Source organism: Indicator indicator, chromosome 1, assembly GCF_027791375.1.
Source record: "Indicator indicator isolate 239-I01 chromosome 1, UM_Iind_1.1, whole genome shotgun sequence".
Classification (NCBI taxonomy): domain Eukaryota; kingdom Metazoa; phylum Chordata; class Aves; order Piciformes; family Indicatoridae; genus Indicator; species Indicator indicator.
The window spans coordinates 32303-58643 of record NC_072010.1 but is presented as its reverse complement, the minus strand read 5'-3'; the positions used below and the strand labels follow the sequence as shown (position 1 = coordinate 58643).

The window sequence follows — 26341 nt, the reverse complement described above, 5'->3', positions numbered from 1 at the left end:
TGCTGCCCAGGGACAGCCCAAGGGGCACAAAGTGGAAGGCAGGAGGTGGCAGCTGGAGAGGAGGAGAAAGTTGTTTGTTGTGAGGGTGCTGGAGGCCTGGAGCAGGCTGCCCAGAGAGGTTGTGGAGTCTCCTTGTGTGGAGAGCTTCCAACCCCCCCTGGGCACTGTGCTCCTGGGGAGGCTGCTGTGGGGGCCCTGCTGGAGCAGGGGGGTTGGACTGGGGGAGCTCCAGAGGTCCTTTCTAACCTCACCCTGCTCTACCTTGAAGGCAGAAGCCCTCAGCTGGTGACAAACCATTCCCCTGCTCCTTACCACTTGGTGAGGGCTGCAGGCCTTGGGGGTTTCCCCATCAGCCCTTTCTTCCTTGGGCTTCTCTGGATGCTCTCAGGAGGGATTTTCAAGCTCCCAATGATGACTCTGGCCAGGTGGATTCGCTCCAGCACTGCCAACCTGTCTGCACCCAAGGACCTCACAGAAACGCCTTCTGCTTGGTCTTGTGGAGGAGCAAATGGCCTAGCAGGAGACAAAAGTGAGAGTTAGGGTGACAGGAACATCCTCATACACCCCCAGATGAAGGTCTCCCCTCAGCCTGCTTTTCCCAGGCTCAGCTGCTCAGAGAATCCCCAGAACCTCAGCACAGTGAGGGTTGGAAGGGACCTTAAAGGTCCTCTGCTCTGCTCAGACCCCACCTGCAGCACTGCCCCCAGCACAAGAAGGACATGGAGCTGGTGGAGAGGCTCCAGAGGAGGCCACCAAGATGATCAGAGGGCAGGAGAACCTCCCCTGTGGGGACAGGCTGAGAGAGTTGGAGCTGTGCAGCCTGGAGAAGAGAAGGCTCCAGGGAGACCTCAGAGCAGCCTGAAGGGAGACACAGGAGAGTTGGGGAGGGACTTTTGACAAGGGCTGGGGAGTGACAGGATGAGGGGCAGTGGACTGATTTAAAGGAGCCATCAAACAATCAATGACTTCAAGGAGCCATCAAACAATCAATGACTTCAAGGAGCCATCAAACAATCAATGACTTCAAGGAGCCATCAAACAATCAATGACTTCAAGGAGCCATCAAACAATCAATGACTTCAAGGAGCCATCAAACAATCAATGATTTCAAGGAGCCATCAAACAATCAATGACTTCAAGGAGCCATCAAACAATCAATGACTTCAAGGAGCCATCAAACAATCAATGACTTCAAGGAGCCATCAAACAATCAATGACTTCAAGGAGCCATCAAACAATCAATGACTTCAAGGAGCCATCAAACAATCAATGACTTCAAGGAGCCATCAAACAATCAATGACTTCAAGGAGCCATCAAACAATCAATGACTTCAAGGAGCCATCAAACAATCAATGACTTCAAGGAGCCATCAAACAATCAATGACTTCAAGGAGCCATCAAACAATCAATGATTTCAAGGAGCCATCAAACAATCAATGATTTCAAGGAGCCATCAAACAATCAATGATTTCAAGGGGCCATTAAATAATCACTGATTTAAAGTCACCATTAAACAATCATTGGTTTAAAGAAAGGTTCCAAGAGTTCCCTGCCACTGCACCTCCAGGACCTGAGGGAAGCTCCAGGAGAGCTGGGGAGGGACTTCTGACAAGGGCTGGGAGTGACAGGATAAGGGGGAAGGGATTGAAGCTGGAAGAGGGGAGACTGAGACTGCAGAGGAGGAAGAAATTCTTTCCAGGGAGGCTGGGGAGACACTGGCACAGGCTGCCCAGGGAGGCTGTGGATGTCCCCTCCCTGGAGGTGTTCAGGGCCAGGCTGGATGAGGCCTTGAGCAGCCTGGGCTGGTGGGAGGTGTCCCTGCCCATGGTTGGAACTGGCTGAGCTTTGAGGTCCCTTCCAACCCAACCCATTCTGTGAATCACTGAGTTCCAACCTCCTGCCAGGGGCAGGGACACCTCCTGGTGTCACAGTGCTCAAGGCCTCATCCAGCCTGGCTTTGGACCCTTCCAGGCTTGAAGCCTCCACAGCTACCCTGGGCAACCTGTCCCAGTGTCTCCCCACTCAGCTCACTACCAGAAGTGGTTACCTGGATTGAATTTCTGTCACCTTCTGATCCTGCTCAGAGTCCTTCTGGGGAATCATTGGAGCAGCCTTCTTGAGAGCTTCTCTCTTGGTCACCTTTTTGGAGGAGTTCACATCATCATCACTGAGGAAATCACTGAGGCTGGAGTCAGATTTCTGAAACAGGAGTGACAAAGGAAGAAGTGAAGCAGCAGAGCCAGAAAGATGACAAACCAGAGTGTGATGGTTTGAAACTGTCTTTTTAATTTTTCCTTGCAAAGTTCAGAACAGAGAAAGTGAAAGAATGTAAATAAGTCACTATTGGGTGTAAGAAAGCAAAATACTGATTGTTCTAAACACTTCCATTGGATAGATAGAAATGTTTAAGAACTATTACCCAAAACAAAGTAGGCACTCTGCACATTCTGCGTTCGGCAGTGGGGGCAGTTGCTGGGCTGTCTGGCTGCTGTTTCTTCTTCTCTTCTGGCTGAAGATAACACACTGACCTTGGCAGCTAAGTTAACAACTTTCTGCTTAACTAACTCTGCTTCTCTGTCCAGGGGGGTCTGGGGGGAAGCTCCTGGGAGAGAGAGAGGCCCCTTTGGGAGGGTCCCCTTGGGGGGAAGCAAAGGGAGCTTGGTTGTGCTTTTCTGTTGATTGTATATATTTGTGAATGTTGTGAATTTTGTATATTTGTACAGATTCATTGCATTTCATTGTAGATTTTAGACTCTGCTTGTAAATACAGCTTTTCATTTGCTTCCAGACTGGGCCAGCCTGGTTACTGTTGGTGGGGGGGGAATTTCAGCTCACACCGACACGCAGAGGGTTTCAGAACCATTGGAGTTGGGACAGACCTTGGGGATTACCCAAGCCCAACCATTCTCTGAGCTCTGCCAAGGCTGGTGCCAAACCATGGCCCTCAGCACCACAGCTCTGCCCCTTTGAAACACCCCAGGGAGGGGGACTCAGCCACCCCCAGGGAGGGGGACTCAGCCACCCCCCTGGGCAGCCAGGGCCAGGGGTTGAGAACTCTTCCAGTGGAGAAGTTTCTTCTGATGTCCAACCTAAACCACTTGAGGCCATTTCCTTTTGTCCTTGGGAGTAAAGTCCAACTCCCACCTGGCTCCAAGCTCCTTCATGGAGCTGTAGAGAGCCAGAAGGTCTCCCCTCAGCCTCCTTTGCTCCAGGCTCAACAACCCCAGCTCCATCAGCTGCACCTCCCCAGCCGTGCTCTCCACACCTTCCCCAGCTTCATTGCCCTTCTCTGACCTCTGGCTCTTGTCTGGTGATCACTCTGGGGTGCAGAGAGGTTCACAGGGAGCCTCTGGCTCTTGTCTGGTGATCACTCTGGGGTGCAGAGAGGTTCATAGGGAGCCTCTGGCTCTTGTCTGGTGATCACTCTGGGGTGCAGAGAGGTTCATAGGGAGCCTCTGGCTCTTGTCTGGTGATCACTCTGGGGTGCAGAGAGGTTCACAGGGAGCCTCTGGCTCTTGTCTGGTGATCACTCTGGGGTGCAGAGAGGTTCACAGAGAGCCTCTGGCTCTTGTCTGGTGATCACTCTGGGGTGCAGAGAGGTTCACAGGGAGCCTCTGGCTCTTGTCTGGTGATCACTCTGGGGTGCAGAGAGGTTCACAGAGAGCCTCTGGCTCTTGTCTGGTGATCACTCTGGGGTGCAGAGAGGTTCACAGGGAGCCTCTGGCTCTTGTCTGGTGATCACTCTGGGGTGCAGAGAGGTTCACAGGGAGCCTCTGGCTCTTGTCTGGTGATCACTCTGGGGTGCAGAGAGGTTCATAGGGAGCCTCTGGCTCTTGTCTGGTGGCCACTCTGGGGTGCAGAAGGGCTCTTAGGGAGCCTCTGGTCCTTTGGGGGCCAATCCTGAGCCTTGCCAGACTCCTATTTCCCTACTAACATTCTTTATGACACTTAGCTAACCCTTAGCACCACTGCATTGTCAGCTGCATTCTGAAGCAGGCTTCTGCTTTCCTTCACCTTTAGGGGGTGTGGGTGGGGGTCTCCAGGCCATGTTAAGCACCTTCCTTGTGCTCACCACTTACAGGAGCTGAGTAAAAAAGACTCTCCAGCAGGCTCTGGTCATAATGGGGATCATTGAGCTCACTCTCATAGACCTCACTGCCCAGAGACAGTGACTCCAACAGGGAACTTGTCCGGTCCCAGAGGTGCACAGGAGACAAATCAGAGCTGTGGAGAGAGGAGAAAGAATCCTGATTTAGTCTGGGAAGCTCTGTCCTGGCTGTCTGATGCCTGCTCAGTGCTGGGTTTGGGCTGTGCTGGTTCTAGACACAATCAAACTGAGCTCACACAGCACTGTGGCCAAGCTTCTGTATGTCTGGGATCTACCTGAGGGTCCTCATGGGATTGAGGAGGGAGGGCAATGGGAGGAGGGCACCAAGGGCAAGGGCTGGCACCTGCCCTGGGGTCACAACAAGCCCAGGAAGGCTCCAGGCTGGGGGCAGAGGGGCTGGGAAGTGCCTGGGGGGAAAGGCCCTGGGGGGGTTGTTGGCAGAGGCTGGAGAGGAGCCAGGGGGTGCCCAGGGGGGCAAGGAGGGCAGCAGCAGCCTGGGCTGGAGCAGCAATGGTGTGGGCAGCAGGAGCAGGGCAGGGCTTGTGCCCCTGGGCTGGGCACTGGGGAGGCCACAGCTGCAGTGCTGGGGGCAGGGTTGGGCTCCTGAGTGCCAGAAGGAGCTTGAGGGCTGGGGCAGGGCCAGGGCAGGGCAAGGAAGCTGGGGAGGGCTGTGGGGAACAGGGCTGGGGAGGAGCAGCTGAGGGACCTCTTCCAATCCAAATGATTCTGAGATCTTGAAGTCCAACCATGAGCCCAGCACTGCCCCAGGGCACCACCAACCTATGGCCTCAGCATCTTGGAAAGCCCTCCAGGGATGGAGACTCCACCACTGCCCTGGGCAGCCTGGGACAGGCCTGGACAACCCTCAAGGGGATCAAATTGTTCCTCAGGGACAACCTGAATCTCCCCTGGGGCAGCTAGGGGTGCTGAGCCTGCAGAAAAGGAGGCTGAGGGGAGACCTTCTGGCTCTCTACAGCTCCCTGAAAGGAGCTTGGAGCCTTCTCCCAGGGAATAAGGAATAGGACCCAGGCTGCCCAGGACAGTGGTGGAGTCCCCATCCCTGGAGGGTCTTCAGAGCTGTGAAGATGTGGTGCTGAGGGCCATGGGTGGTGGTGATCTGGCAGTGCTGGGCTCATGGCTGGACTCCATGATCTTAAAGGTCTCTTCCAACCAAACCAATTCTAAGAGAAGAAGATTCAGCCTGGATAGAAGGAAAAAATTTGTTATGCTGAGGGTGATGAGACCCTGTCCCAGGTTGTCCAAAGGCCTGGGAACCATCCCAGGTTCCGATCAGGCTGTTTGGGGCTCTGAGCAACCTGCTCTGGTTGGGGATGACCTTGGAAGGTGCCTTCAACCCAACCTATTCCATGATGCAATGAAATGTGGAAGGCAGAGGCATTTTGGGGTAGAAAATACTCAAATAAGGAGAAACTGAAGCAGCTCCACACTCACCTGCCCAAGAGCAACTCTATTGCTCTCTCCTCAGAGGTTAGGTCCCATGGGTGACCTGCAGCCTGGGATGTGGGGAGCTTGGGATCATCAGCACCAGGCACAAAGTTGGAGGTGAAGCTTTTGGGGCTCCTGGATAGCAGCAATCAGAGAACAGAGAGCAGGAAAGGGGCAAAGCAGAGAGATGAAGGCATGGTCAAGATGAAGCCATCAAGGCTAAACCCCAAAGGTTGTCTCCAGCCTCCTCTGCTTTCATCTCCAGAAGAAGCTTCAGACAAAAACTTTCTGCAGCCTGCTGCAAGTCACAGCCAAGATCTTCCACACCACAGAAGCACTGAGGGTGGAGAAGACCTTGAAGATCATCAAGTCCAACTTCAGTTGGTCTTTTCCACCCTAAATCATTAAAAGTCACACCAGGAAGGTTGCCCCAGGCTTGTAGTTTAAGCACAGAGAAGGAGCTGGGGGACAAGCAAGTGCCCAGGAGCCAGCAAGGTGCCTGGGGGCCAATAAGAACAAAGGACTCCTGGGGGGCATCGAGAAGAGTGAGGCCAGCAGCAGGTCAAAGGAGGTTCTCCTCCACCTCTACTCTGCCCTTGCCAGGCTACATCAGCAGCAGGACAGCTGAGGGGGCAGCTACTGGGGAGCGTCTGCAAGGAGAAGGAGCTGGGGGTGCTGGGAGACAAGGAGGTGCCCAGGAGCCAGCAAGGAGCCCTGGGGGCCAAGAAGGACAAAGGTCTCCTGGGGGACACCAAGAGGAGTGTGGGAGGTTCTCTTCCATATCTACTCTGCTGCAGTGCTTGGTCCAGTTCATAGAATCAGTCAGGGTTGGAAGGGACCACAAGGCTCAGCCAGTCCCAACCCCCCTGCCATGGCCAGGGACACCTCACACTACAGCAGGCTGCCCAGAGCCTCATCCAGCCTGGCTGCAAACACCTCCAGGGATGGAGCCTCAACCACCTCCCTGCACAACCCATTCCAGGCTCTCACCACTCTCATGGGGAAGAACTTCTTCCTCACCTCCAGTCTGAATCTCCCCACTCCCAGCTTTATTCCATTCCCCCTAGTCCTGTCACTCCCTGATAGCCTCAAAAGTCCCTCCCCAGCTTTCTTGGAGCCCCCTTCAGATCCTGGAAGGCCACAAGAAGGTCTCCTGGGAGCCTTCTCCTCTCCAGCCTGCACAACCCCAACTCTCTCAGGCTGTCTCCAGAGCAGAGCAGCTCCAGCCCTCTGCTCATCCTCCTGGCCCTTCTCTGGACACCTTCCAGTACCTCCAGATCCTTCCTGGAACAGAGGCTCCAGAACTGGACCCAGAGCTCCAGCTGTGGTCTGAGCAGAGTGGAGCAGAGGGGGAGAATCCCCTCCCTGGCCCTGCTGGCCACACTTCTCCTGCTGCAGCCCAGGCTCTGCTTGGCTCTCTGGGCTGCAAGTGCACATTGACAGCTCCTGCTGAGCTTCTCCTCCCCCAGCACCCCCAAGTCCCTCTCCTCAGGGCTGCTCTCCAGCCAGTCCCTGCCCAGCCTGCATTTGTGCTTGGCATTGCCTGCACCCAGCTGCAGGACCCTGCCCTTGGTCTTGTTGAACCTCCTGAGGTTGGCTTGTGCCCAGCTCTGCAGCCTGTCCAGGTCCCTCTGGATGGATCCCTTCCCTCCAGCCTGTCCAGGTCCCTCTGGATGGATCCCTTCCCTCCAGCCTGTCCAGGTCCCTCTGGATGGATCCCTTCCCTCCAGCCTGTCCAGGTCCCTCTGGATGGGTCCCTTCCCTCCAGCCTGCCCAGGTCCCTCTGGATGGATCCCTTCCCTCCAGCCTGGCCAGGTCCCTCTGGATGGATCCCTTCCCTCCAGCCTGGCCAGGTCCCTCTGGATGGATCCCTTCCCTCCAGCCTGGCCAGGTCCCTCTGGATGGATCCCTTCCCTCCAGCCTGGCCAGGTCCCTCTGGATGGATCCCTTCCCTCCAGCCTGTCTGCTGCACCACACAGCTTGGTGTCATCAGCAAACTTGCTGAGGCTGCACTCAATGCCTCTGTCCATGGCACCAACACAGATGTTGACCAAGCCTGGTCCCAGGACTGATCCCTGAGGGACTCCACTTGTCCCTGGCCTCCACTGGGACATGGAGCCATTGACAGCCACTCTTTGGGTGCAGCCATCAAGCCAGTTCTTTATCCATCCTGTGGTCCATCCATCAAGCCCATGTGTCACCAGCTTGGAGAGCAGGAGGTGGTGTGGGACAGTGTGGAAGGCTGTGCTCAGCTCCAGGTCAATGCCATCAGTTGCTCTCCCCTCATCTATTAATGTTGTCACCTGCTCACAGAAGGCCACCAGGTTTGCCAGGCAGGATTTGCCCTTGGTGAAGCCCTGCTGACTGTACCCAATCACCTCTTCACTATGCTTCTGTCTCAGGTCTGGGCTGCCCAGCCCCAGAGAGACTGAGAAGTGCTGGAGAGAGGCCAGGGCAGGCTGGGGAGATGCTGAGGGGCCTGGAGCAGCTCTGGGAGCAGCAAAGGCTGAGAGCCCTGGGGCTGAGAGCCTGCAGAAGAGCAGCCCCAGAGGGGAGCTGAGCAATGCTCAGCAAGAGCTCAAGGGGCTGTGGGGGGCAAGAGCCTGGGGCTGGCATCTGCTGAGTGCTGCCCAGGGACAGCCCAAGGGGCACAAAGTGGAAGGCAGGAGGTGGCAGCTGGAGAGGAGGAGAAAGTTGTTTGGGGTGAGGGTGCTGGAGGCCTGGAGCAGGCTGCCCAGAGAGGTTGTGGAGTCTCCTTGTGTGGAGAGCTTCCAACCCCCCCTGGGCACTGTGCTCCTGGGGAGGCTGCTGTGGGGGCCCTGCTGGAGCAGGGGGCTTGGACTGGGGGAGCTCCAGAGGTCCCTTCCCACCCCTCCATGCTGGGATTTGGGGGATTTGGGGATCTCAGCATTTCAAGCACTCCTGGTAAGGTCTCCAAATTCAGGGCTTGGAACTTAGCCTCACTTCCCAACTTTTCCAAGCTCACTTCCCCCTGTTCCACACTCACTTTGCTGGTGCTTTGAGACCTTCTCCCTCACTGAAAGGAGACACCTGATGGAGTTCCAGCTCCATGTCTGGGGTGGATTTCATGGCAGACACAACCATGGCATCACGGAGTTTCTTGCCTTGATCCAGGATTGCTGAGGAAGAAGCAGAAGGATGAAATCTCAGCAGCCCTCAAAGACAAAAGCAAAGAGGGAAGCACAGGAAATGAGCCAGCAACAGGCAAGAAACTTCTGGGTAGGTGCTGCTAGAAAGATCTGGAGGTAGTGGAGATGAAGTCTTTGCTCTGCACCATCAAGCAGCTGAGCTGGCAGTGAGGCAGAGGTCTCCTCTGCCACTCTCCCACCCCAAGCCACCCAAGTAAGTCCTCAGCACACACTGAGCCAGGCAGAAGAGGGACACCCAAGAGCTGTCTGAACATCACCAGTCCTTTGATGGCCACCTCCAAAGCCTCACCAATGATTCAAGTGGGAAGCTGAGCTTCCATCCACCCTCCAGGTGTGAGCTGAGCAGCACTGCTAAGGCAGATTGGTTTGTCTGGAGAAGGAGCTGGGGGTGCTGGGGGGCAAGGAGGGGACCAGCAGCCAGCAAGGTGCCCTGGGGGAGGCCAAGGAAGACAAAGGTGTCCTGGGGAGCATCAGGAGGAGTGTGGCCAGCAGCAGAACCTCAAGGGAGGTTCTCTTCCATATCTGCTCTGCCCTGGCCAGGCCACAGCTGCAGTGCTGGCTCCAGGTCTGGGCTGCCCAGCCCCAGAGAGACTGAGAAGTGCTGGAGAGAGGCCAGGGCAGGCTGGGGAGATGCTGAGGGGCCTGGAGCAGCTCTGGGAGCAGCAAAGGCTGAGAGCCCTGGGGCTGAGAGCCTGCAGAAGAGCAGCCCCAGAGGGGAGCTGAGCAATGCTCAGCAAGAGCTCAAGGGGCTGTGGGGGGCAAGAGCCTGGGGCTGGCATCTGCTGAGTGCTGCCCAGGGACAGCCCAAGGGGCACAAAGTGGAAGGCAGGAGGTGGCAGCTGGAGAGGAGGAGAAAGTTGTTTGGGGTGAGGGTGCTGGAGGCCTGGAGCAGGCTGCCCAGAGAGGTTGTGGAGTCTCCTTGTGTGGAGAGCTTCCAACCCCCCCTGGGCACTGTGCTCCTGGGGAGGCTGCTGTGGGGGCCCTGCTGGAGCAGGGGGGGTTGGACTGGGGGAGCTCCAGAGCTCCCTTCCCACCCCTCCATGCTGGGATTCTGTGTGTCTATGATCTGGATGCTCAAAACACCTTCCAGCAGCACTAACTCAGCATTTTCCACCTAGCCAGGTTTGAAGGCCACAGTCAGAGGGTGAAGCATTTCTCTTCCCCTTTCCCTTGGGGCCTCTTCTCCAGCTGAGTACCTGAAATGTCAGCAGCAACTCTCTCTGGGGGTACCTAGAAGCTGCTGGCAGCTGTGCACACACCTGAGAGCAGGTCTTTTGTAGCTGGGTTATGCAAGGAGAGCAACCTCAGGTTGGTTCTGGGAGATGCTTCCAGGTCAGTGCTGGTGGAGAATGAGACTTGGTGCTCTGAGGGATTCACCTGCAAAGAATCTTCTGGCAAAATCAGGTGGTGATGAGGAGCAGCCAAAGGGTCTTTGATGTTTTCAGAGTTCTCTTCCAAGAGCAGATGGTCTTTTCTTCTCCTGGAAACAAAACATCAACTGAGGGCAAACTAAGGTGGGTCAGGAAAGGGATAAAAAGCTCAAGTTGCCCTTGGCACTGCAGCTGCCCCTCTTCAATAAATGCTTCAGAGAGGAATGTGACACCAGGCTCTGGCTGACAGCCAGCTGGAGAGGAGCCAGGGGGTGCCCAGGGGGGCAAGGAGGGCAGCAGCAGCCTGGGCTGGAGCAGCAATGGTGTGGGCAGCAGGAGCAGGGCAGGGCTTGTGCCCCTGGGCTGGGCACTGGGGAGGCCACAGCTGCAGTGCTGGGGGCAGGGTTGGGCTCCTGAGTGCCAGCAGGAGCTTGAGGGCTGGGGCAGGGCCAGGGCAGGGCAAGGAAGCTGGGGAGGGCTGTGGGGAAGGAGGAGAAGGCTGTGGAGAAGTTGTGAGGAGCAGCTGAGGGCCCTGGGGGGGTTGAGGCTGCAGCAGAGGAGGCTGAGGGGAGACCTTGTGGCTCTCTGCAGCTCCCTGAGAGCAGCTTAGAGCTAGGTGGGGCTCAAGGGCTGCTCCTAACTGATGGGACAAAGATAAAGAGCCTCAAGCTGCCCCAGGGGAGGTTGAAGTTGGACCTGAGGAACAATTTGTGCCCTGTGAGGTTATCCAGGCCTGGCCCAGGCTGCCCAGGGCAGTGGTGGAGTCCCCATGGCTGCAAGGGCTTGGAAGCTGTGGTGCTGAGGGCCATGGGGTGGTGGTGCTGGGGCAGTGCTGGGCTGATGCTTGGACAGGATGCTCTGAAAGGTCTCCTCACAACCAGACCCAGCTCCATGCCTCCTGGCCTTGTGGCTCTCTGCAGCTCCCTGAGAGGAGGCTGCAGCCAGCTGGGGCTTGGTCTCTTCTCCAATGGAACAAGCAATGGGACAAGAGGAGATGGCCTCAAATTGTGCCAGGGAAGGCTGAGGTTGTCCCTGAGGAACAATTTCTGCCCCTTGAGGCTTGTCCAGGCCTGGCCCAGGCTGCCCAGGGCAGTAGTGGAGTCCCCATGCCTGGAAGGGTTTGGAAGCTGTGGAGCTGTGGTGCTGAGGCCCAGGGGTTGGTGGTGCTGGGGCAGTGCTGGGCTCATGCTTGGACTCCATCACCTTAAAGGTCTCTTCCAAGCAAACTGAGTTTGTGATCCCATGATTGTATGACTCCTCAACTTACAGCAGCAGAGAGACCAACTGAAGCTCTGAGCCAAAGCTCTGTGGCACCTCTTGTGTCAAGCACAGCTTGAACTAAGTCAGTGTAGGGTGCACAAACTGGAGCCCAGGAGGTTCAGGTGGAGAGGAGGAGAAAGTTGTTTGGGGTGAGGGTGCTGGAGGCCTGGAGCAGGCTGCCCAGAGAGGTTGTGGAGTCTCCTTGTGTGGAGAGCTTCCAACCCCCCCTGGGCACTGTGCTCCCTGTAAGCTCTGGAGTGCTGAATGTTGTTGGTTTCATGCAAGGAGGAGACTGCAGAAGACCAAACACCACACAGCTCACAGCTGAACACTGTGTGGGAGCTGCCAAAGCAGCCAGAGCTCTGCCAGAGGGTTAAAAAGCTACCTGGGAGTGGTGGCTTTGCTGTTGTCACCAAACTCTTGGTCACCAACAGTCACTGGGGGCTGCTGGGATGGAGCCAGAAACTGGAGCTTGCTCCTTCCCTGAGCAGGAGGAGGATCCAAGCTTGCATCTGTGGTTGGGATGGAGCTGCTGGTGTCATACAGCTCTGGCAGAGGTTCTAGAACAAGGGAGACCTGCAAGACACAGAGTGAGGGTAGTGAGCTGCAGGGAGGGCCACACACAGCAGAGCATCACCTCTCCTGCCACTTCAGTCACAGCCTGGCTTGGGCTGGAAGGGACCTCAAAGCTCAGCCAGTTCCACCCCCCTGCCATGGGCAGGGACACCTCCCACCAGCCCAGGCTGCTCAGGACCTCATCCAGCCTGGCCCTGAACACCTCCAGGGAGAGGACATCCACAGCCTCCCTGGGCAACCTGTGCCAGTGTCTCCTCACCCTACCTGGAAAGAATTCCTTCCTCATCTCCAGTCTCAATCTCCCCTCTTCCAGCTTCAATCCATTCCCCCTCATCCTGTCACTCCCAGCCCTTGTCAAATTCCCTCCCCAGCTCTCCTGGAGCTCCTTTCAGGCTGCTCTAAGGTCTCCTCTTCTCCAGGCTGAACAGCCCCCAACTTTCTCAGCCTGTCCCCACAGGGGAGATTCTCCAATCCTCTGATCATCTTTGTGGCCTCCTCTGGATCTGCTCCAACAATTCCATGTCCCTCTTGTGCTGGGGGGCACCAGACCTGGCTGCAGTGCTACAGGTGGGGTCTGAGCAGAGCAGGAGCAGAGCAGGAGCCCAGTGAGGCTCTGGAGAAGTGTCAGAAGAGCCAACCCATTTCTAAATGCAATAAAAACTCCCTCCCAGTGTAGATAGAAGCAATTTTCTTTACCAAGCTGAGCTGCCCAGGCCACAGAAGGCTGCAAACAGAGGCAGCACCATCAGCACTCCCTTTAAATTTGCTGCCTTAGGACAGGAGCACCTGAGGCAGAGCTCAGGACTCCAGTACAGTGTACCCAGAACAGCTGGATCCTGCCACTGGATCTTCACAAGATCCCAGCATGGGGAGGAGGAGGTGGGAAGGGACCTCTGGAGCTCCCCCAGTCCAAGCCCCCCTGCTCCAGCAGGGCCCCCACAGCAGCCTCCCCAGGAGCACAGTGCCCAGGGGGGGTTGGAAGCTCTCCACACAAGGAGACTCCACAACCTCTCTGGGCAGCCTGCTCCAGGCCTCCAGCACCCTCACCCCAAACAACTTTCTCCTCCTCTCCAGCTGCCACCTCCTGCCTTCCACTTTGTGCCCCTTGGGCTGTCCCTGGGCAGCACTCAGCAGATGCCAGCCCCAGGCTCTTGCCCCCCACAGCCCCTTGAGCTCTTGCTGAGCATTGCTCAGCTCCCCTCTGGGGCTGCTCTTCTGCAGGCTCTCAGCCCCAGGGCTCTCAGCCTTTGCTGCTCCCAGAGCTGCTCCAGGCCCCTCAGCATCTCCCCAGCCTGCCCTGGCCTCTCTCCAGCACTTCTCAGTCTCTCTGGGGCTGGGCAGCCCAGACCTGGAGCCAGCACTGCAGCTGTGGCCGGGCCAAGGCAGAGCAGATATGGAAGAGAACCTCCCTTGAGGTTCTGCTGCTGGCCACACTCCTCCTGATGCTCCCCAGGCCACTTTTGTCCTCCCTGGCCTTCCCCAGGGCACCTTGCTGGCTGCTGGCCCCCTCCTTGTCCCCCAGCACTCCAAGTTCCTTTTCCACAGAGCTGCTCCCCAGCAGCTCCCCCCTGCGTGGTGCCCCAGGAATGGAACTGATGTTGCAGAGCCAAGAGGTCAGCAGTACCTGCAGCTCTCCCAGCTTCTCAGCTGTTGGTGACACTATGGAGAAGCAGCCCTTGATGGGGTTGCTGGGAGAGAGCTGGGACAGGCCAGTGATGTGCACTCTGCCAGCTGGAAGATGCTCAGGTTTGGTCATCACCTCCAGGACAAGCACAGCCATGTCTGTGGGAATCAGGAAGAGATAATCAGGAAGACTAAAAGCAGGGCAGGGCTTGTACCCCTGGGCTGGGCACTGGGGAGGCCACAGCTGCAGTGCTGGGGGCAGGGTTGGGCTCCTGAGTGCCAGAAGGAGCTTGAGGGCTGGGGCAGGGCCAGGGCAGGGCAAGGAAGCTGGGGAGGGCTGTGGGGAACAGGGCTGGGGAGGAGCAGCTGAGGGACCTCTTCCAATCCAAATGATTCTAAGATCCTGAAGTCCAACCATGAGCCCAGCACTGCCCCAGGGCACCACCAACCTATGGCCCTCAGCACCACAGTTCCAATGCTTGGAAAGCCCTCCAGGGATGGAGACTCCACCACTGCTCTGGGCAGCCTGGGACAGGCCTGGACAACCCTTTTGGTGAAGAAATTCCTCATGACCAACCTCAACCTGCCCTGGGACAGCTTGAGGCCACTTCCTCTTGTCCTTTCACTCAGGAGACCACCTTGACCCCACAGCTTGCTCCAAGCTCCCTGCAGGGAGCTGGAGAGAGCCACAAGGTCTCCCCCTTCAGCATCCTTCTCTCCAGCCTCAACCCCCCAGCTCCCTCAGCTGCTCCTCACAACTCCTCCAGAGCCTTCTCCTCCTTCTCCAGATCCTTGCCCAGCTTCCTTGCCCTTCTCTAGCCCTGCTCCAACCCTCAACATCCTTCTGGCAGCCAGGGGCTCAAAATTGAATCCAGCCCTCTAGGTGTGGCCTCAGTGCACTGTCCCGTGGCACAAGCCCTGCCCTGCTCCTGCTGCCCACACCATTGCTGCTCCAGCCCAGGCTGCTGCTGCCCTCCTTGCCCCCCTGGGCACCCTCTGGCTCCTCTCCAGCTGCTGTCACCAACCCCCCAAGGGCCTTTCCCCCCAGGCACTTCCCAGCCCCTCTGCCCCCAGCCTGGAGCCTTCCTGGGGTATTTGCAATCCAAGGGCAGGATCCAACCCTTGGCCTTGGTGACCCCCATCCCACTGCCCTTGGCCCATCGATCCAGCCTGGCCAGAGCCCTCTGTCCCGGGGCACGGAGCTCACTGGGGTCACTCGGCAAGTAAAGAACTCGTTGGGTTTTGAGGGTCTCCCCAGAGCCCTCCCCTGCCTGCCCCGGGGGAAGCAGCTCTACCTGTCAGGTAGGCAGCGAACTGCCTGGTGCCGCAGCGGACGGCGTAGCGGGCGCTGGTTCTGCCCGCCGGCTGTCCCGGCCGGGCGGCAGGCTGGAACACGGTCCCGTCCGAGGTCTCCCCCCACCACCTCAGCCGGACCAGGGCAGCGGCGGGCGGCTTGGCGACCGTCCATAGAAGCCTGGAGACGGTGCAGCGCAGAAAGCAGCGCAGCGGACCCTCGACGAGCGGCGGCAGGCTGGTGGAGGCGGGGACCTCGCCGTTACCTACAGAAGCGAACCCAGCAGCGTCAGCGCCCCACGGCCTAAGAGGGCTCCAACCGGTCCCCCGCCGCTCCTCCCGCCCCACTCCGCGACCCTTCCGACCCCCCCGGGGAGCTGCCCACCTCCCCTCCGCCGGGCTGCCGCCGGGCTGAGCGCTCTGGGCCTCTTCTGCCTCATGCCACCTGCCCTCAGGGCGCCGCCGCCGCCTCCCGGCAACCGCCGCTTGGGCGGGAGGGAGCGAGCGGGGCGCAGCCCGCGGGGGGCGGGGGAGGGCGCCAAGCAGCACTTCCGGTGACTACACCTCCCAGCACGCACCGCGCGCCCCGACACTCCCTATGGAGGCGCGGACTGCATTTCCCGGCATGCCTCGGGAAGCCTCCTTTCCCATCGTGCAGCGCGGGGCGCCGGAGGGGAGCCCTCACTTCCGGTGGGGCGGAGGAGCGCCGGGCGGGGGTTGCCGGCGGCCGAGGCGGCTCTGAGGGGGGAGTCGTTGGTGTGTCGGAGCCTTTCTCACCGCCATGTCGGCCCTAGAGAAGCAGCTGCACCTCGGCCGCCTCCCGCCGCGGCCTCCGCTGCCCGGTGGCGGCGGCCAGTCCGGCTCCAAGATGCGCATGGGGTAGGTGGGGGAAGGGCCGGGGAGGCTGCGGGGAGGAAGGGAGGGAGAAGAGGGGGAAGGGCCATGGGAGTAGGGCGCTGGGTAGTGGTGGGGGGGTCAGGGATGATCGTGGTGGTGGTGGCAGCGGTGGGCCTTGGGGTCTCGCTGGCGGGTCTGGGAGGGCGTTCGTTGCGGTGTTGGGGGGGTTCGGAAGGGAGGGGTTCTGGTTGTTAGGGGATGTGGAATAAGAAGTCCTCTTTGTTGGGGCAGCTGGAGGGGAAGGGTGCTGGGTTTGGAGGGGTCAGGAGGGAGGGGTGCTCCTTCTTGGGGGATATGGAAGAAGAGATGCCTCTCAGCAGGGGAGGCAGGAGGGAGGGGGGCTCCTTATTGAGGGGTGTGCAGGAAGACATGCCCCCGTGTTATTTGGCGGGGTGGAGGGGGCTTGGAGAGAGAGGGGTGCTTGCTGTTGAGGGGTCTGGAGAAAGATGTGGTCCTAAATGGATGGATCAGGAGGGACAGATGCCCTTAAATGAGGGGTCTGGAGGGAGGGGTGCCCCTAAATGGGGGTTGTGGAGAGAGAGATGCTCCTAAATGGATGGGTCAGGAGGGACAGATGCCCTTAAACGGGGGGTCTGGAGGGTGGGGTGCCCCTAAATGGAGAGTCTGCAGAGGGGTGCTCCTTACTGGGGGTGTGGAGAGAGGGCTGCCCCTAACTGGAAGGATCAGGAGGGAGGGGTGCTCGTAACTGGGGGGGGGGGGTAGGGGCAAGGAGATCCTCACTGCTGGAAGGTGGCAGCAGAGGGCAGAGAGGGATCAGGTTGGGGGTACCCTGTCAAGGGGGTGCTGTGCCCTGAGTGGAGCTGGGGGTGCACTTTGGAGGGGGGAATCAAGGACTGGGGTGTTTGCTGCTGGGTGTCTTGAGAGTGCTGATGGCTGGGGTGGAGGGCTGGGGGAGAGGGAACTTCATGGCTGAGAGCTTGTTCCTGGGGGATTTGGCAGGGAAAGGTCCCAGCTGTTGGCTGAGAGAGGTTAGGCTGAGGTGGGTGGCAGCCCAGGGCAGATGGTGGCTCTCTGGTGGCAGTGTGGTGGCTCTCTGGATGTGGACATCATGTGAGAGGTCACCAAGCCCTTGGGTTGGCCTTGCAGCCATGTGCTGGGTGTGAAGCAACTGGACTGGAGCTTCTCCAGCCACTTCTGCGTGGCAAGGAGGCAGGGGGAGAGGTTACTGAACCTCCTCAAAGCTGGGAGAAGCTGCCTGGAGTTGGGGTTGCTCCTCAGCAGCCCTTTTCTTGGAGGAATTTTGTGTCCTGTGCTTGAAGAGAGGCTCAAAGGTGTTGGGATTTGTCTGGGGGGGAGCTCAGGGTCAGTGGAAGTGTAGGCAGGGGAGAGGAGCAGAATTAAATCAAAGAGACATTGAATTGATTAGGCTGGAAAGGACCTTGGGGATCATGGAGTCCAAACATCAACCCAGCACAGCCCCAGCACCACCACCCCATGGCCCTCAGCACCACCACAGCTGCAGGGCTTTGAAGCCCCTCCAGGGATGGGGACTCCACCCCTGCCATGGGCAGCCTGGGCCTGGACAGCCCTCAAGAGGAAGAATTTGTTCCTCAAGGCCACCCTGAACCACCTTTAGTTGAGGCTGTTTTCTCTTGTCCTGTCCCTTCTTCCTTGGGAGAAGAGACCAAGCCCCAGCTGGCACCAGCCCTGCCTGTGGGGGCTGCAGAGAGCCACAAGGTCTCCCCTCAGCCTCCCCTGCTGCAGCCTCAACCCCCCCAGGGCCCTCAGCTGCTCCTCACAACTTCTCCACAGCCTTCTCCTCCTTCCCCACAGCCCTCCCCAGCTTCCTTGCCCTGCCCTGGCCCTGCCCCAGCCCTCAAGCTCCTTCTGGCACTCAGGAGCCCAACCCTGCCCCCAGCACTGCAGCTGTGGCCTCCCCAGTGCCCAGCCCAGGGGCACAAGCCCTGCCCTGCTCCTGCTGCCCACACCATTGCTGCTCCAGCCCAGGCTGCTGCTGCCCTCCTTGCCCCCCTGGGCACCCCCTGGCTCCTCTCCAGCCTCTGCCAACAACCCCCCCAGGGCCTTTCCCCCCAGGCACTTCCCAGCCCCTCTGCCCCCAGCCTGGAGCCTTCCTGGGCTTGTTGTGACCCCAGGGCAGGTGCCAGCCCTTGCCCTTGGTGCCCTCATCCCCTTGCCCTCAGCTCATCACCACAAGTGTCTACAGCACCACTGCTTCACCTCAGTGTTGTTGTCTTCCACTTCTTGTTTCCTTTTTACTCCCAAAGCCTCTCCAGACCAAGCCCTTCCCAGGTCAGACCTCCCTGGGGAGGGATTTGCTCCAGGGCAGAGCAGTCAACCACCAGCACCACCTAGCTCCCACATGGTGATGATGATGATGAACCTCCTTAAACCCCTCTGATGAAGGGCAGGAAACATTCTGCACATCAGAGGCTTGCTCCTGACAGAGCATAAATGTTGATGAGCTGCCAAAACACCTCAGGGCATGGAGCTCAAAATGCATGGAAAAAGCCCTGGAAATGGTTCATTATGGAGAGGTTTTGTTTACCTGCCCTGAGGAGGGGAAGCAACCAAGGTCACAGGGGTTTGGTCACCACCTCCTGAGGTTGGTGACTTCATTGTCTGAACTCCTGTCGGGAGGAAGGTGGAGTTGCAGAAGGGGCAGCTCTGGTGTGGACTAAATGAGCTTCAGAGGTCCCTTCCAACCCAAACCATTTGTGAGTCTGAGCAGAGACATCCTGCAGCATGGCATCAGTCATGGGATCCCAGCATGGAGGGGTGGGAAGGGACCTCTGGAGCTCCCCCAGTCCAACCCCCCTGCTCCAGCAGGGCCCCCACAGCAGCCTCCCCAGGAGCACAGTGCCCAGGGGGGGTTGGAAGCTCTCCACACAAGGAGACTCCACAACCTCTCTGGGCAGCCTGCTCCAGGCCTCCAGCACCCTCACCCCAAACAACTTTCTCCTCCTCTCCAGCTGCCACCTCCTGCCTTCCACTTTGTGCCCCTTGGGCTGTCCCTGGGCAGCACTCAGCAGATGCCAGCCCCAGGCTCTTGCCCCCCACAGCCCCTTGAGCTCTTGCTGAGCATTGCTCAGCTCCCCTCTGGGGCTGCTCTTCTGCAGGCTCTCAGCCCCAGGGCTCTCAGCCTTTGCTGCTCCCAGAGCTGCTCCAGGCCCCTCAGCATCTCCCCAGCCTGCCCTGGCCTCTCTCCAGCACTTCTCAGTCTCTCTGGGGCTGGGCAGCCCAGACCTGGAGCCAGGAATCAGTACCTCTGAGGGGTTAATCCTTCCCATATCTCCTTTTCTAGCACACCCAAAAGCAGCAGCAAGCAGCAGCTGTGGCTCTGCACCTTCCCCTGCTGAAGCTGCATTCTGCTGACCAAAGATTTCAACTGGGGGAGCCAATTTCTGCCTTTGAAAGGGTCCTGCAGGGCCACAACAGGGATGGAGCCAACCCCAGAACTATTCCAGCCTGATCCCTCAACTCCAAGCCAGCCACTGAAGATATTAAATGGGAATCCAAACCCACCCCCTGGACACCCTCCATGGTTACTGTGATCCTAACATGGCCTTCCCTGAAGGGCACACTCAGAGGGTTGTGAGCAGTGGGGCAGGGTCTAGCTGGAGGTCTGGAGCTTGTGGTGCTCCCCAGGGGTCAGCATTGAGTCCACTCTTGGCCAACATCTTCCTCAAGAGCCTGGATGAAGGCAGAGAGTGGAGCCTCAGCCAGGTTGCTGATGGGACCCAGCTGGGAGCAGTGGGGACAGCCCTGAGGCTGTGCTGGCAGCCAGGGAGCCCTGGGCAGGCTGAGAGCTGAGGGAGAGGAAGGTCCTGAAGGCCAAGCAGGGCAAGGGGAGGGTCCTGCCCCTGGGCAGGGACAACCTCCTGCAGCAGCACAGAGCAGGGGGGAGCTGCTGGGGAGCAGCTGCCAGGAGAAGGAGCTGGGGGTGCTGGGGGGCAAGGAGGGGACCAGCAGCCAGCAAGGTGCCCTGGGGGAGGCCAAGGAGGACAAAGGAGTCCTGGGGAGCATCAAGAAGAGTGTGGCCAGCAGCAGGTCAAGGGAGGTTCTCCTGCCTCTATACTCTGCCCTGGCCAGGCCACAGCTGCAGTGCTGGCTCCAGGTCTGGGCTGCCCAGCCCCAGAGAGACTGAGAAGTGCTGGAGAGAGGCCAGGGCAGGCTGGGGAGATGCTGAGGGGCCTGGAGCAGCTCTGGGAGCAGCAAAGGCTGAGAGCCCTGGGGCTGAGAGCCTGCAGAAGAGCAGCCCCAGAGGGGAGCTGAGCAATGCTCAGCAAGAGCTCAAGGGGCTGTGGGGGGCAAGAGCCTGGGGCTGGCATCTGCTGAGTGCTGCCCAGGGACAGCCCAAGGGGCACAAAGTGGAAGGCAGGAGGTGGCAGCTGGAGAGGAGGAGAAAGTTGTTTGGGGTGAGGGTGCTGGAGGCCTGGAGCAGGCTGCCCAGAGAGGTTGTGGAGTCTCCTTGTGTGGAGAGCTTCCAACCCCCCCTGGGCACTGTGCTCCTGGGGAGGCTGCTGTGGGGGCCCTGCTGGAGCAGGGGGGTTGGACTGGGGGAGCTCCAGAGGTCCCTTCCCACCCCTCCATGCTGGGATCCCATGACTGATGCCATGCTGCAGGATGTCTCTGCTCAGACTCACAAATGGTTTGGGTTGGAAGGGACCTCTGAAGCTCATTTAGTCCACACCAGAGCTGCCCCTTCTGCAACTCCACCTTCCTCCCGACAGGAGTTCAGACAATGAAGTCACCAACCTCAGGAGGTGGTGACCAAACCCCTGTGACCTTGGTTGCTTCCCCTCCTCAGGGCAGGTAAACAAAACCTCTCCATAATGAACCATTTCCAGGGCTTTTTCCATGCATTTTGAGCTCCATGCCCTGAGGTGTTTTGGCAGCTCATCAACATTTATGCTCTGTCAGGAGCAAGCCTCTGATGTGCAGAATGTTTCCTGCCCTTCATCAGAGGGGTTTAAGGAGGTTCATCATCATCATCATCATCATCATCATCATCATCATCATCATCATCATCACCATGTGGGAGCTAGGTGGTGCTGGTGGTTGACTGCTCTGCCCTGGAGCAAATCCCTCCCCAGGGAGGTCTGACCTGGGAAGGGCTTGGTCTGGAGAGGCTTTGGGAGTAAAAAGGAAACAAGAAGTGGAAGACAACAACACTGAGGTGAAGCAGTGGTGCTGTAGACACTTGTGGTGATGAGCTGAGGGCAAGGGGATGAGGGCACCAAGGGCAAGGGCTGGCACCTGCCCTGGGGTCACAACAAGCCCAGGAAGGCTCCAGGCTGGGGGCAGAGGGGCTGGGAAGTGCCTGGGGGGAAAGGCCCTGGGGGGTTGTTGGCAGAGGCTGGAGAGGAGCCAGGGGGTGCCCAGGGGGGCAAGGAGGGCAGCAGCAGCCTGGGCTGGAGCAGCAATGGTGTGGGCAGCAGGAGCAGGGCAGGGCTTGTGCCCCTGGGCTGGGCACTGGGGAGGCCACAGCTGCAGTGCTGGGGGCAGGGTTGGGCTCCTGAGTGCCAGAAGGAGCTTGAGGGCTGGGGCAGGGCCAGGGCAGGGCAAGGAAGCTGGGGAGGGCTGTGGGGAAGGAGGAGAAGGCTGTGGAGAAGTTGTGAGGAGCAGCTGAGGGCCCTGGGGGGGTTGAGGCTGCAGCAGAGGAGGCTGAGGGGAGACCTTGTGGCTCTCTGCAGCCCCCACAGGCAGGGCTGGTGCCAGCTGGGGCTTGGTCTCTTCTCCCAACATCAGGTGATAGAAGGAGAGGAGACCTTCAAAGCTCACCTGGATGTGTTCCTGTGTGGCCTGCCCTAGGTGACCCTGCTTTGGCAGGGGGGTTGGACTGGATGAGCCCTGGAGGTCCCTTCCAACCCCTCACCTTCTGTCATTCAGTGACATGCCCTAGAATTGTGCCAGGGGAGGGTTAGGTTGGAGAGGAGGACAAATGTCTTTGCTGCAGGAGTGGTCAGGGATTGGCAGAGGCTGCCCAGGGAGGTGGTGGAGTCCCCAGCCCTGGAGGTGCTCCAGAACCCTGTGGCCATGGCACTGGGGCTGTGGTTTGATGGCCATGGGGGGGTTGGGTTGAAGGTTGGACTCAGTGATCTTAGAAGGCTTTTCCAACCCAAACCACTGCATGCCAGGGCTGTGCCATTCGTATTGTAGGAGACAGGCAACCATCATCATCCTGAGGGCTTGAGAGCAACCAGGAGTGCTCCTTCTGCTCCTCAGAACCCAAGGAACCCCTGGCAGTGCTGTCACAGACGTGGTGGAAGCAGCTCTGGGGGAAGTGACTCCAGTTGTGAGGGACAGCCCAATGGGAACTGCCCTCCCTTGGTGGAGTCACAGAATCAGTGAGGTTGGAAAAGCCTTCTGAGGTCATCAAGTCCAACCTTCTACCCAGCACCTCCATGACCATGCCCCAAAGGTCCTCATCTACTCATCTCTTGAACACCTGCAGGGATGGGGACTCCACCACCTCCCTGGGCAGCCTCTTCCAATCCCTGACCACTCTTGCACAGAGGATGAAGCTTCTGGAGATCTCCACCCTGCTGGCAGTGGAAACTGGGAGGCAGGAGATAGCCTGGACCCTGCTTCACCCTTGGCCTCTGCAGAGCAGAGCCAGGTGGAGCTCTGCTGGCTCTCACCATGGTGGTGGCTGTGGTCCTGGAAGACGAAGCCAGGCTGGGGGGTGAAGGGCTGGAGAGCAGCCCTGTGGAGAAGGGTTTGGGGGTGCTGGGGGGTGAGAAGCTGGAGCTGAGCCAGCACCAAGCACTGCCAGCCCAGAGCCAGCCCTGTCCTGGGCTGCTCCCCAACAGCAGGGGCAGGGAGGGGATTCTGCCCCTCTGCTGAGACCCTCCCTGCAGTGCTCCTCTTAACCCAGCACTGCCCCAGGGCACCACCACCACATGGCCCTCAGATCCATGGCTTTCAAACCCTTCCAGGGATGGGGACTCCACCACTGCCCTGGGCAGCCTGGGCCAGGCCTGGACAACTCTTCCAAAGAAATTGTTCCTCACGGCCAACCTGAACCTCCCCTGGGACAACTTGAGGCCATTTCTTATCCTGTCCTTTGTTCTTTGAGAGGAGACCTTGACCCCCACCTGGCTCCAAGCTCCTTTCAGGGAGTTGTAGAGAGCCAGAAGGTCTCCCCCCTTTTTTCTCAACACCTCCAGGTCCCTCAGCCACTCCTCTTGACTGCTGCAGCCCCTTCCCCTTCTGCTGCAGCCCCTTCCCCTTCTGCTGCAGCCCCTTCCCCTTCTGCTGCAGCCCCTTCCCCTTCTGCTGCAGCCCCTTCCCCTTCCGCTGCAGCCCCTTCCCCTTCCCCTCCAGCCCCTGACCCTTCCGCTGCAGCCCCTGACCCTTCCGCTGCAGCCCCTGACCCTTCCCCTCCAGACCCTTCCCCTCCAGCCCCTTCCCCTCCAGCCCCTTCCCCTGCTTCCTTGCCCTTCTCTGGCCCTGCTCCAGCCCCTCAATGCCCTTCTGGCAGTGAGAGTCCCAACCCTGACCCCCAGATTCCATCTGTGGCCTCCCCAGAGGGACTCCAGCACCTCAACCACCCCTAATTTCACCTCTGACCCCCTCAAAGATCTTCTTGGACTGAGGAACCTGAGTTCTTCAGCAAGCCCCAGCATTCAGAGGCAGCTTCCTTCCCCAAGGGGGTGATGTTTTTGTTTTTCCTTCTGTGAGGATCCTTCCTCCAGCACTCCAGTGCCTGATGTTAGTGTTCTGTGCTGGTGGCCTCCTGCAGGAGAGCTGTGAAGTGTGAAGAACCAGATAAAATGTCCTCTCTTACTCATCCTGCATCCTGGGCTCCAATCAAGCCTCATTATGTGGGTGCCAAAATGAAAGCCTCTGCCAGTGACTCCCAGCCCATGGAACAGATTTGGCAGCAACTGAGTCATGAGGACAGCTGTGAGCAGAGGACACAGCTGCACCTTCTGCTGGGAGCCAGAAATCAAATGGGGCTGGCATCTGGGCAGCTTTGGGAGATGTCCACAGAGCAGCTCTGGGTTCACCCCAAAAAACTGAGGGGAGTTTTGTTCCCTAAGGTGCTGGATGCAACCTGGTGCTGCTGCTACAGGAGGAGCTAATTAGAGATGTCAATTATTGGGGTGCTGCCAGCCCTGAGGCTGTGCTGGCAGCCAGAGAGCCCTGGGCAGGCTGAGAGCTGAGGGAGAGGAAGGTCCTGAAGGCCAAGCAGGGCAAGGGGAGGGTCCTGCCCCTGGGCAGGGACAACCTCCTGCAGCAGCACAGAGCAGGGGGGAGCTGCTGGGGAGCAGCTGCCAGGAGAAGGAGCTGGGGGTGCTGGGGGGCAAGGAGGGGACCAGCAGCCAGCAAGGTGCCCTGGGGGAGGCCAAAGGGGTCCTGGGGGGCATGGAGCAGAGTGTGGCCAGCAGCAGGGGCAGGGAGGTTCTCCTCTACATCTGCTCTGCCCTGGCCAGGCCACAGCTGCAGTGCTGGCTCCAGGTCTGGGCTGCCCAGCCCCAGAGAGACTGAGAAGTGCTGGAGAGAGGCCAGGGCAGGCTGGGGAGATGCTGAGGGGCCTGGAGCAGCTCTGGGAGCAGCAAAGGCTGAGAGCCCTGGGGCTGAGAGCCTGCAGAAGAGCAGCCCCAGAGGGGAGCTGAGCAATGCTCAGCAAGAGCTCAAGGGGCTGTGGGGGGCAAGAGCCTGGGGCTGGCATCTGCTGAGTGCTGCCCAGGGACAGCCCAAGGGGCACAAAGTGGAAGGCAGGAGGTGGCAGCTGGAGAGGAGGAGAAAGTTGTTTGGGGTGAGGGTGCTGGAGGCCTGGAGCAGGCTGCCCAGAGAGGTTGTGGAGTCTCCTTGTGTGGAGAGCTTCCAACCCCCCCTGGGCACTGTGCTCCTGGGGAGGCTGCTCCAGGGTCTGTGCTCTTCAGTGTTTGTTGTGCTGCCTGGGGACCAACAGCTGAAGGGATCCTGCAGGAAGGCTGCAGAGAGACTTTGGCTAAGGGAGTCTAGAGCCAGGCCAAGGGGGAAGGGTTTGAAGCTGAGGCAGAGCAGGGTTAGACTGCAGCTGAGGAAGAAGTTCTGCAGCAGGAGGGAGGTGAGAGTCTGGCACAGGCTGCCCAGGGAGGCTGTGGCTGCCTCCTGCCTGGGGGTGCTCAGGGCCAGGCTGGATGAGGCCTTGAGCAGCTGAGTCTGGCTGAGAGGTGTCCCTGGGCATGGGGTGGAGGTTGGGGGAGAGGAGCTCTGAGCTCCCTTCCAGCCTGAGCCATTCTCTGCTGGTTCCCTTTTCATCAGCCCTATTCAAAAGCCTCTTCCTGAGCACATTTTTCTCTTGCAGCCCTGGAAGGAAGAGAGACTTTTCCCCAGTGCCTTGGAGCCAGTACTTTGAATCCATGGAGGATGTGGTGGTGGAGAATGAAACTGGCAAGGATATATCCTTTGGCCTGGCTTGAAGGTCTCCCTGGGGGGTTGGGGTCTTCTAGTTGGGTTCTCTACAGCTTTTGCCTTTTATTCCCATTTTTTCTCTTGTCTCAGGCTCAGTCTCAGCCACCAGAGTCTCCCCTTGGAGGTGAGAGTTAAGGTGGATGATAAGTTCCTGGCACTTGCTGCTTAAGGAGTTATTGCCTAATATAATCATGGAGTATTTATTGCCTAGAATAATCATTGAGCATCTATTGATTACAAGTGATCATTAAATAACCATTGATTTCAGGGAGCCATTAAGCATTGATTTCAAGTGATCATTAATAATTTATTTCAATTGATCATTAAATAATCATTGATTTCAAGTCACCAGTAAACAATCATTGATTTAAAGTCACCAGTAAACAATCATTGATTTCAAGTCACCCTCCAATAATCACTGATTCAAAGTGATCATTAAATAATCATTGGTTTCAAGTCACCATTAAACAATCATTGATTAAAATAAGAGTTTCTAACAGTTCACCACCACTGCACCTCCAGGACCTGAGGGAAGCTCCAGGAGAGCTGGGGAGGGACTTCTGACAAGGCCTGGGAGTGACAGGATGAGGACAATGGATTGGAGCTGGAAGAGGGGAGACTGAGACTGCAGAGGAGGAAGAAATTCTTTCCAGGGAGGCTGGGGAGACACTGGCACAGGCTGCCCAGGGAGGCTGTGGATGTCCCCTCCCTGGAGGTGTTCAGGGCCAGGCTGGATGAGGCCTTGAGCAGCCTGGGCTGGTGGGAGCTGTCCCTGCCCATGGTTGGAGCTGGCTGAGCTTTGAGGTCCCTTCCAACCCAACCCATTCCATGAATCTGGGACTCTAATTTGCAGGGAAGTGCTCATCAGCTGCTGCAGTTTACACCACAGCAGGATCAAAACTGGTTATTGATTAAGACTTTGAGATGCTGGAGCATGTCCACAGAAGGGCAATGAAGCTCCCCTTGTGATGATGAGGAGGATGAAACTACTCGAGGGCAGGAGCCAAGCACTGTGGGTCCCAAGAGTCCCCAGGTCTCAGGCAGGTCAAGGAGGTGCCTGAAAGGTCCTTAACTGTTCATACACTTTTAGAATTTACAGAAGTGGGCTGGAGGGCCCTGTCCTGCTGCTCCTGCATGGAGGAGGCCACTCTGCTCTCTCCTGGGCTGTCTTCACTGTGAGTAAACTTGAAACAGACATCTGCATGGACAT

At 58.5% G+C, this 26341-nt stretch overlaps 1 protein-coding gene across 1 annotated transcript in view; it reads right to left on the bottom strand.

The window, feature by feature from the left end:
• C2CD3 (C2 domain containing 3 centriole elongation regulator) overlaps nucleotides 1-15287 on the bottom strand; it is a 58469-nt gene extending 43182 nt beyond the window's left edge. Inside the window, exons 1-10 of the mRNA XM_054391114.1 lie at nucleotides 15233-15287; nucleotides 14850-15113; nucleotides 13556-13713; nucleotides 11741-11931; nucleotides 9985-10202; nucleotides 8563-8695; nucleotides 5562-5690; nucleotides 4081-4225; nucleotides 2049-2200; nucleotides 313-528 (exon numbers count right to left, since the gene is read on the bottom strand). Coding sequence (XP_054247089.1) covers nucleotides 313-528; nucleotides 2049-2200; nucleotides 4081-4225; nucleotides 5562-5690; nucleotides 8563-8695; nucleotides 9985-10202; nucleotides 11741-11931; nucleotides 13556-13713; nucleotides 14850-15113; nucleotides 15233-15287 — 1661 coding nt within the window. The remainder of the gene's footprint in view (nucleotides 1-312; nucleotides 529-2048; nucleotides 2201-4080; nucleotides 4226-5561; nucleotides 5691-8562; nucleotides 8696-9984; nucleotides 10203-11740; nucleotides 11932-13555; nucleotides 13714-14849; nucleotides 15114-15232) is intronic.
• Nucleotides 15288-26341: the final 11054 nt, after the last annotated feature.